This window comes from Planococcus citri, chromosome 3 (assembly GCF_950023065.1).
Source record: "Planococcus citri chromosome 3, ihPlaCitr1.1, whole genome shotgun sequence".
Taxonomy (NCBI): Eukaryota; Metazoa; Arthropoda; class Insecta; order Hemiptera; family Pseudococcidae; genus Planococcus; species Planococcus citri.
This window is the reverse complement of record NC_088679.1, coordinates 25,841,633-25,852,476: the sequence shown is the minus strand read 5'-3', so window position 1 is coordinate 25,852,476 and position 10,844 is coordinate 25,841,633. Positions and strand designations below refer to the sequence as shown.

General features: G+C 35.7%; 1 protein-coding gene across 1 annotated transcript; it reads left to right on the top strand.

The window, feature by feature from the left end:
- The first annotated feature begins 514 nt into the window (after positions 1-514).
- LOC135838943 (hepatocyte growth factor receptor-like) lies at positions 515-6,883 on the top strand. The gene is made up of 2 exons (XM_065354769.1): positions 515-752; positions 2,556-6,883. The coding sequence occupies exon 2, from the start codon at positions 2,706-2,708 to the stop codon at positions 4,260-4,262; it is 1,557 nt and encodes a 518-aa protein (XP_065210841.1). The 5' UTR covers positions 515-752; positions 2,556-2,705; the 3' UTR covers positions 4,263-6,883.
- Positions 6,884-10,844: the final 3,961 nt, after the last annotated feature.

The following is a 10,844-nucleotide window of genomic DNA, read 5'->3' as shown; positions in this document are numbered from 1 at the left end:
CTAATTTATTCAACAGGAGCGTTAGCGTGTGACAAGGACAGATGCGGAGATTTTAAAGATAAACATGATCGCGAGCATTTAAAAGGTGTGCGGCGGATTTTCATTTTTAACTCAAAGTTGTGTAGAAAAACCCAGTGGTCAGTAGGTATCTGGTGTCGTCTATGCTTGAAGAAAATATAGCAATTTTGTGAGAGCACAGTTTGATTGGTAAATATATGGAATTTTTACAGGTCGCGAATGCATGTTTAGAAACATACTCGTATTCGACGCGAGAGACAAAGACGGAACTCGTAGTGTCGTCTAACAATAAAACCACTTATTCCATGATCGTGGGCGCGTTACGAGCGAGGAAAGGGGGAACTTATCGCATCTGTAGAAAACCCGTTGGACGAGTCATGCACAAAATAGTAGTTTTTTTCACACAAATTTATTTGATACTGATTCGGGCATCTCAGCGTGAGCCTGTGGCGGAGTGGGGAACGCAAGGCGTCTGTGGATGCGAATTTTTCATCGTCAATGATATGCAAATTTATTCATTAAATCGCTGACGAGAAACGTCACAAGTTTATTCAGGCATCTCGGCGCAACTGGTTTTTCAAAAATTTTGAGCTTCATTGCTAACTTGTGTATGTACTTGTGCGGTCGCTGTTAGGTACGCTTATTTACGAAAAAAGTTTGTTTTCCAAGTGATTAAAACCATGTGGCGGATTGAAATGATTTTCTCATTCTACGACAGATTTTTCAGTTAAACAGTAAGTTTTTTTTTCCTTTACCTACACATACGAGTGGCCCAAAAGTCCCGCGCCGTTTGCGAAACTAGTGGTTCACATAAACCTCCGTATGTTCCCCTTAAATAATAAAAACTATGCAACCAATACACCTTTGGAAAGGGGTAAGTTACCACTTTCCAAAGGTGTATTGGTTGCATAGTTTTAATTATTTAAGGGGAACATACGGAGGTTTATGTGAACCACTAGTTACGCAAGCGGCGCGGGACTTTTGGGCCACCCTACATATTATGACATGTGCAAGAGATTGATGATATTTATGTAATAGTTATTTGGATACGTTTGGACAAGAATCTGATTCACTCTATGAATGCATATGGTGGTTACTTACTTTGAGTAGTTAGGTATATTGGATCGTAAAGTGTTCATCTAATTTTAGACGCTGACCACTTTCAACTTGAAAGTAACCTAGGTATTTTCTGAACCTAAACAATGACATAACGATGCAACGATGCTTTTTGGTTAGAAACCATTTTCAAAATTTTTGAAGGAGGGAGGAAAGGAAAGAGAAAAAAGGAGGAGGTAATGCTTTCATAAAAACCAAAGAACATTTCCAAATTTTCCAATACCTATCTATAGGTAATCCAAATAGAGCATAATTTGATGAAAAAAATCGAATTTTCAGTTATTATAGGAAACCCTGAATGCAGTGAGTTTCTCAATTTTTTGTTCGAGCAGCAGAAATTTTATGAGGAGTACCCCTTAGGTTACCTTGATTTAATGAAAAAATAAGTTGTAAGAATGGATTCTGTAATTGCTGTAATTGATAAGCTGCGATATTGCTGAGGAGTATGACTGCAATAAATCAGCAAACCCACCACCCTCTTGTACATATTTAGTAGGTAGGGGAGACACGTCTAAGATGGCATACTTCGCACATTTTGCGATCTGGAGGGCGCTATAATGAATTATCCGAAAAAATGAATACACTATCTGAAACTGTGAACATTTGGCTACAAATTCCTCCCCTGGTTTTTAAATTTTACTCATTTTTAGTACCTGTAATTTGCATTTTAAAAAAAAGTTCCAAATTTATGCCATCTTGGACAGGGGTATGGATAAGATGGCATACCTATAAACAATTTTCAAAGAAGAAGAAAAATTCGATTAAAAGCTGTTTTTATTACAAAATTCAAGTACAAAAGCTGAAATGCATATGAGAATAATTCAAAAATGAAGAAAAACTCGAAGGAAAGCAGGGTTTATTGCAAAAGCTGAAATACCTACCTATGAAAATATTTCAAAAATGAAAAAGAACTCGATCAAAAGTGGCTTTTATTACGAAATTCAAGTACTAAAGCTGAAATACCAATAAAAATATGGCCAAACATGTTGATAATTTCAGAGTGCTATTAGAAGCACATAAGGTAATGAAATTATTATAACTATTACCTCATTACAAACCTTTTTTCTTATACTTTTTGTATTCGCAACCACTTTTTTCCAACAAAATATTTTTTGAACCAATATTTCATTGGACTCATTCCAAAGTAGCAGCAATGTAAAAATCACAACCCCCAAAATATTGTTTGTCGTTTTTTTTCTACTTTCACCTTTAAATAATTTGTCATATACCGGGATTCAATGTTCACAGTGTTGACAACATTCTAAGTGAAAAACTTTTTTTTTTCAGTTTGTAGTTTTCGAGTAATCGTCACTATGCCATCTTGGACAGTATGCTATCTTAGACGGGTCTCCCCTACCCATCAAGCGCAGTACTGAGCCAGCTTCACTAACAACTGTTCCTATTTTTCAATTAAATTTCAGATAAAAAACAGTGACGTTTGTTCACCACTTCATTTCCGAAACTCATGGATTACAGCCAATTGCTGGAATTCTAATGGCAGTCAATTCTGGTAACATTTCAACGTGACATAATAAAAATAGGTACATTCGAAACGAAGCGATAAAATCACCATGCTACTTTTGGCAGCGTTAATTTTACATATGGTGCTGGGAAATGTTGAATCACGGGACATCGATACAATTATACAAAATTTCACCGGCAATAATGATTCAAAATTCAGTATTTTAGCAATAGATAAGGCTAATCCAACTATAAACAAGATCACGCCACCTCTACAAGCATTTTGGTACACTACTATTCTAATTGAAGGGACAAATTTATGTTCACCAACAATTAGCAACATTTGTAATATCACTGTAGCTGGGTTACCTTGTGTTCCTATGGTGAAATCACAATTTTACAAACCACCAACAGTAATTCAGTGCCAGATGAACCAAACAATGGAATACCCAGAATTTGATAATATAGTAGGACCTGTTGTGGTTCACATGGGAAACTTATCTGCTATTTCTTCACAGAATTTCACATTAGTTGTGCCAAAAATAAAATCCATATCACCAAAAAAAGGGCCTCTTTCAGGCGGAACTGAACTCACCCTCGAGGGAAATTTCATTGATGATGGTTCTGTTGAAGTTAATATTGACAAAATTGCTTGTGAAGTATTTTTCAGGAATTCCAGTCTAATGAAGTGTCGTACACCTGCATTAAACAAATCAATGAACTGTTATTTGAGCAAGGACTGTAATGTGAGTGTAACATTTGAAAGGTATCTTATCGCAAATTTTAGAAACGGAGAATTCAAATTCAACTATTTAGAGGACCCGAACATTGATAGATTTGACACTCAACCACCTAAAAGTATACCAGCAGGAGGTATCAGACTATATGTAGTCGGAAAAAACTTTAATTCAATTCAAAAACCACTGTTTTACATTTACAATGAGGACATGACGAAACGATACGAGTCAGAATGTCAAGTTTGGCATACGGGTGCTACAATGCTTTGTTTGACACCTGATATTTTAGATATAGATAGCTCATCTTTCAACAAAAGTAATCCAATCCGGTTGAATTATGGATTTGTTATGGATAATGTTGCTTATGTACAAAATATCTCCGTGAACACTTCCCACAATAAATTTAAAAGGCTCATGTTGTACCCTAATCCAACATTTAAATCATCAAATGAAGAAATCAAGACTTCTGCAATAGGTAATGTTGAAAGTCTCATTATTGAGGGGAAAAATATGGATTTGGTTTGTACAGTAAATGAAATTGTTGTAAAAGTTGGTAATCGCAGTTGTGAAGTGAAACTTTTAACAGCACAGGGACTCAATTGTCATCTACCACCACCAAATCGCTTAAACAAATCAGATGAAATTGGTGATGAGCCTCTAAACGTCACTGTACATATTGGACCAAAGTTTCAAGTGGTTGTTGGGAAGTACAATGTGAAATCCTCACGGGAGCCAATAATTGTTGATGAGTATAGTGCAAAACCCTCATGGGATTCGATGCCTTATATTTTGTATGGGGGTGGTACAATGGTATTGATTATAACAATCTCAATCGTAATTACATTCACATGTAAGAAGTTTTCTAAAAAATCACGAGACTTGGGAAAAAGTGTACAAGCGTCTGAATTACTGATCTACAAACCGAAATAACCAATCTCACAACAAATTTCGAATCAGAAAGAAAACTACCATTAGTTGACTATCATACCTATGTAGGTAAGAATATTATTATCTGAGGTATCGAAGACCATAGCATTATACTTACCGAAACATCTGAAATATTAGAAAAAGAACAAGGGTTACAATTGTTCAACCAATTACTTCTCAATAAAACTTTTCTACTGCTGTTTGTTCAAACGTTTGAAAAGCGTGCAGATTTTGGTTTTAAAATAATTCAAGTTTGAATATCTCAGTGTTCCAAGTTACCATCGCTTACAGTACTTAGAAATATCAATCTCTCTATATTAAAAAATCAAAACCCGTCAAACAACTTCTGGACGAGAGCGAACGACTCGGAAATCGGAGATGTGTTAGTAAGGCGTTTACAAGACGTTTACAAGACGCTGTATGTTTGTGGTAGTGAGAGTCGAAATACACCGAAAATGTCCGAGTGGTGGAATTGCAACGTGACGTGTATTAACATAGTACTACGTTTGTAGTGGTGAGCCTTGGCGCAGCACAAGCCGCGTGAAACATTTGGGTGTTGAAGTAAGGAACAGGAGAAAGGAGAACGGACAGTGTAGGTGATGAAAGAAGGTAGAGGGACAAGGAGAGCGGGAAAGCAGTACATATTATATTGAAAGAACTGGTCTGGTTCAAGTACAGGAGAGAAGGATAGATGAAGCGAGGATGCGGATATCACTAGATCACCGAAGTACGTCCTGCTATTTTTTGATGGGAGGGGGGGATATGGTTGCGAATTTTCGTAGTTCCCGCGTTATAACGAATTCGTTCTGCGGTGCCACCGTGGGCAAGAATCCATCTACGCTCAAAAAATTTTATGTGACTTGAATCATCCTGAGGCATCGGTTAGATTTAGTTTTGAGATTTTAAACTTTCAGGATTTTATTAAATTCAACTGTAGATCGTTATTATGACTGGTTGATTTTTTTGTGAGTTGAAGGAGCCAATTGCTTCGCAAAACTCGAAATTTACGAATTTTGAAAAAATCATGGGCTTAATAGATGTTTAGACCCTAAATAAAAAAGAGTGAGTTTTAATTTCAGTTGTTTAAGGTAGTTTTCAGATTCTACTGACTTTTTTACATAAACTAATTTCCCTGATTTTTGATTTTAAAAGTTTCAAGTGCGTACGACTAATTTTTCTTTTTAATGTTTGATATTCGAAAAATTCAATTTGAACTTCGAGTGAACACAGTTCCGCGTGTTTTTTTCGCAAAACAATAGTATGTTGCTACGAATTCTTGAAGTACACAGTGGGCCACAGACCCCCCCAAAAACGGTGATAATTAGGATTCAACCCTCATCGATGTGAAATATGTCAATAAGTATGTTTTCGAGGTCGTAGAATTCGAATATGTGCTTATTTTTTTGTAGGAGTGGGGGTGAGGCGTGGGGAGCGAGAAAATTTTAAATTTTGCTTATATTATCGTGTAATATATCGATTAATATGTTTTCGAGGTCGCAGAGTTCAAATCTGGAGTTAGTCTTTTGGTAGAGGTAGGGGTGAGCCGTGGGGAGGGGAAAATTTCAAATTTTGCATTAATTATTCTGTAATATGTCGATTGATATGTTTTCGAGGTCGTAGAGTTCGAATCTGGAGTTAGTTTTGCAGTAGAGGTTGGGAGATGAGGCGTAGGGAGGTGGAAAGTCCCAAATTTACTTTTTGATGTTTTCTTATACCACTGATTTTCAAAGTTTACAGTTTCTCTCTATATTAAAAAATCAAAACCCGTCAAACAACTTCTGGATGAGAGCGAACGACTCGGAAGTCGGAGATGGGTTAGTAAGGCGTTTACAAGACGTTTACAAGACGCTGTATGTTTTGACGTCACAACGTAATGCACTGATTTTTTTTGTTTTTATAAAGGAAGAAAAAAAATGTAAGGAAAGTAAAATTTTCTACAAAATTAGTTATGTTTGAAAGTGCAATAGAAAACAAGATTTTAAAGCTCAAGTACAAAAAAATATGAAATATCAATTTTTTCCAGAAGTTTTCTTCTATCACGCAGATGACATTTAAACCCACCCTACTTTGTACAGAACTTTACTTCGCAATGCTATATATTTAATTTCATCTTACATAGATTTTGCTTTAGTTGTTGAAAGAAAAAAACTACGCTTCTTTACGGTCACATGGCAACCATTTAAATGAGGGGGGTTTTCTGAAAAATACATAAAGGCTATAGGCGCCTAAGAGGGGTGTAATGGTCCCCGAAAACGTTCGAGTTGATATTAGCATGGAAGGTGGGTACCATTGAGAAACTTCCGCGTGGAAAGTTTCAGATCCACACCCCTTCCCCTTTTTGGCGAACCCCACTTTTCTGAAACTTCAATAACACGTTTCTCAGCCCCATTTCAACAGATTTTGAAAATTTTTCAGTACGTCATGTATATCTTTATAAGGTTTCCCCACAAAAATTTTCAACCCCCTCCCATCATTATTTAACCCTTGAGATGGAGTTTTTTTCATTTTTTATGCATATCAGGAATCAAGATTGCGAGGTACAGTTTTAGAAACGCGTTTTCTGGATGTAATTTTGACCCCCAAACGTCATGTACTTTTTTCGACATTTTTTCAATGGTGCGGCGTGCTGAAAAGTTGGAAAAAAGTGTCTTAGTGGGGGGGGGGGGGCGAAATGGGAATTTTGGCAAATATAAATATCAATGAGTAGGGTGTCGTTTTCTTATGATTCGGTACCGCTGGGCACGAATATGACGTCAGATTTTGTTTTACACTCACACAGCCCCTCCGGAGCCCTAAGCCCCCCTCAATTTTTAATATTTGAAAAATAAACTTACTTTGATTTCATCATCACTTGACAAAAAATTTTTAGAAATTCATATGTAAAAAAAAATGATAAGAAGAAAAAAAAGAATAAATGGGAAGTACAAAAATTGTTATTTAAAATATGAAAAAACAAATCATTTCCTCTTAAGAATAGGTACTTCAATATTTTTCAGAAGGGAGTGTCTCAAATTTTGTTTCATGATTAAAAAAATAGAAGAAGTTAGTAGACTACAAAGTGTCAAACAAACAGGATGTCATGTAAAAAAGAGGAAAACAGCAGAACTTTCTGGAGTAAAGGACAACTTTTTCAAATATTTTAAACGTTGGGAATCAAATGAAACCAAAATTCATCACTTTTCAGTCTTTACCGAGAAATTGTTATGGAATAAAATTAAAAACGGCTCAAATCATTTCATTTTCTGACTTCGAGGAGGTGAGTTGAGTTGATAGCGTTTTTATCAGTTTATTCATTAATAGCGACCTGTGGCGTGTATTTTGATATGTCACATGCTTTTTTCTTCACACATATTTCGCGAATTTGCTCGGTGAGCATATGCTCATAACATCACTAAGGCTGATGGCTTCCCAGGGGCTATGTGAGTGCAGCAGAAAATCTGACGTCATTTTCGTGCTCAGCGGTATCGAATCATAAGAAAACGAGACTAAAATCATTAAAGTAAGTTTATTTTTAAAAATATTAAAAATTGAAGGGGGCTTAGGGCTCCGGAGGGGCTGTGTGAGTGTAAAACAAAATCTGACGTCATATTCGTGCCCAGCGGTACCGAATCATAAGAAAACGACACCCTACTCATTGATATTTATATTTGCCAAAATTCCCATTTCGCCCCCCCCCCCCCCACTAAGACACATTTTTCCAACTTTTCAGCACGCCGCACCATTGAAAAAATGTCGAAAAAAGTACATGACGTTTGGGGGTCAAAATTACATCCAGAAAACGCGTTTCTAAAACTGTACCTCGCAATCTTGATTCCTGATATGCATAAAAAATGAAAAAAACTCCATCTCAAGGGTTAAATAATGATGGGAGGGGGTTGAAAATTTTTGTGGGGAAACCTTATAAAGATATACATGACGTACTAAAAAATTTTCAAAATCTGTTGAAATGGGGCTGAGAAACGTGTTATTTAAAAAAAATACAATTTAAACAAAATTTTGAGTGAGAACATAGGTGTTTGAGGTAAGGAAAATAATCTACGTAAAATTCTCTACGAGATGGAGTAGCTTAAAAAGTTATCCATGCGATAGAAAAAAAGTTATAAAAACTAAAATTTGTAAAACTCTTGGAAAGAATTGTTTTTCGTATTTAAAATAAGTACCTACATATCTACCTACAAATTTACTCGAAATGTTGAATAAGGACATACGTGTTTTGGGTATGGAAGACGATCAAGGTTAAGTTCTGTACAAGATAGAGTAAGTTAGAAAGTTATCAGTGCAATAGAAAACAAGATTTTAAAGCTCAAGTACCAAAAAATATGAAATATCAATTTTTTCCAGAAGTTTTCTTCTATCACGCAGATAGGAATGGTTGACGGGCCATGAGGGGGGGTTTGGGGGGCGGAGCCCCCCAAGCGAAGTTCCGAGGGCGCAGCCCGAGGAACGAGTCGGGGGTTGGGCCGCGAAGCGGCCAGGGGGCAGAGCCCCCTAGTTTTTAAAAAGAAAAAAAAAAGAGCCCGAGCGAAGCGAGGACAAAACTTTCCAGATTTATGTTTTGAGAAAAAAAAACTGGTTTTATTTCATCACAGTCCCTTCTTTTACCGGGCCCTCCAGAAAGCGTGGGTCCGGAGCAATCTTTCCCCTTTGTCCCCTTCTTGACTGTCGGGATTTGGACCTATTTTCAACCCCTCACCCTGGATGCATAGAGTCGAAGAGTTGTTCATCTTATAAAAAACAACATTCATTCAGTTTCCTAGTAGGCCTGCCTTAATTCTAAAGTATGTATGTAGGTATTGCGGGTATGGTTTGATGCCTCTGACCGTATTCTCCAAATTTCAAATTAGGTACCCAATGTCATTCTGATGTTTTGTCATTTTTTAATTTTAGTTTTCATTTCTTTATTATATTATTTACCTGTATTTGTTTGTTGTTTACTCACCGATTAGGTATTTATTGATTTCATGTCACTAAGTGTTTGTCACTATTTTTCCGTTCAGTTCAATTGTTTACTCATTTACATATATTTTTTGTACATGTAGGTATGTATTTTTTATCATTTTATATTTTGTTGTCCTGTATTAATAATAATTAAGTCCTCACTATATAAAAAAAAACTCACAGGATTTGCATCCGATCTGATCACTTTTTGGCTAAGTATTTTACGTACCTATTTTATTTCCCATCAGATGAAAATGGGATGGATGTAAACGTGTTAAAAACTTAAAATGAGGTAAAAACGCTCAAAAACGCTATAAACTTGTACATAAATACTTAACATTACCTTCTAATCTAAATGTGATAAAATTGCAATAAATTTTAACGAATTTTTAGTAACAATTGCAACATTATTGAAACTTCTTTGAAACACTAAATGAAAGTCTCAACAATACCTAATGTTAATTAGCTACCTACATATCAGAAATTGCAGAAAATTCTATAAGATTCACTTGAAATGCATGAAAAGATGTTGAAATGACGTAATAAACTTTCGTGAAATTTGACAAAATGCAGCCAAAACATTGTACCTTACATAAAACATCGTTAGGTAATTGCATTTTATGTTAAAAGCACGTTAAAATGATACATAAACACACAAAAAAACATAGAAATCAATAAAAATTAACATAGTTACACGAGTAAACTGATAAACAGAAGAAATTTCGTCGAAATCAAGCAAAATGTAGGAAAAATTGCATAACATATCTACTATTCTTTGCAGAAGACAAGTTTTCAAAACACCTATCGTTTTTTAGTTCGACTTGATTGGTAGGTAGATGAAATCACATCACCTTACATTAATTTGAAGAACAATCATCAAGTATATTAATTTACATATATCCAACTTACTGATACTTAATCTGATTTTTCTATAATCAACGAGATGAAACTTTTTCTGCCAAGTCCGGCGATGAGAGCCGACGCGGGTCGGGGCAAATATATCAAATTTGATCCCATCTCTAGGGACGAAACTACTAATATTGGGAAAATACCATTTTGACATTCGATATAATATTCATATGACTAAAAATTTCCATTTTCCTTCTTTGGATTTTTGGAGGTATCAAATGTAACATTTTTCAATGGTAAAATGAGAAACAAATTAGTCAGAGGGCGAGGGAAGCGAGGATGAAAGTTTTTGAAAATCTGCATTTCAAGAACTTCCCTCGGCCTCCCAAACAATGCATATTAGGTACATAGGTAGTGCCTTTGCATGAAGTAGCTCCATACGCTCCACAAGTAAGTACATAATTTCTCTTTTTCTTCCAATCCCCGGTTAAGCAAACGCAATTTTTGAATGGAACACACATTTAACCAGGTAGGTACTCTTCAACTTTTCAGTTTTTTTTGTGGGTGCTTATAACCACATACAAGATTATTACACCCCGACATTCCAGAACATTAAACTGTGTAACAATTTGTCAACATGAAAAAATATTAGAACCTTTTTAGTCCGGCATATGACAATAGGAGTAATTGCCCCCCGCCCGCCGATCCTCCGGGACAACTTTTTTCTTAAAGGGTACATCCTAAGGAACATTTTAAAGCAAACTTGCCCAAAAAAAAGTTGGCCTCACTTACAAAATG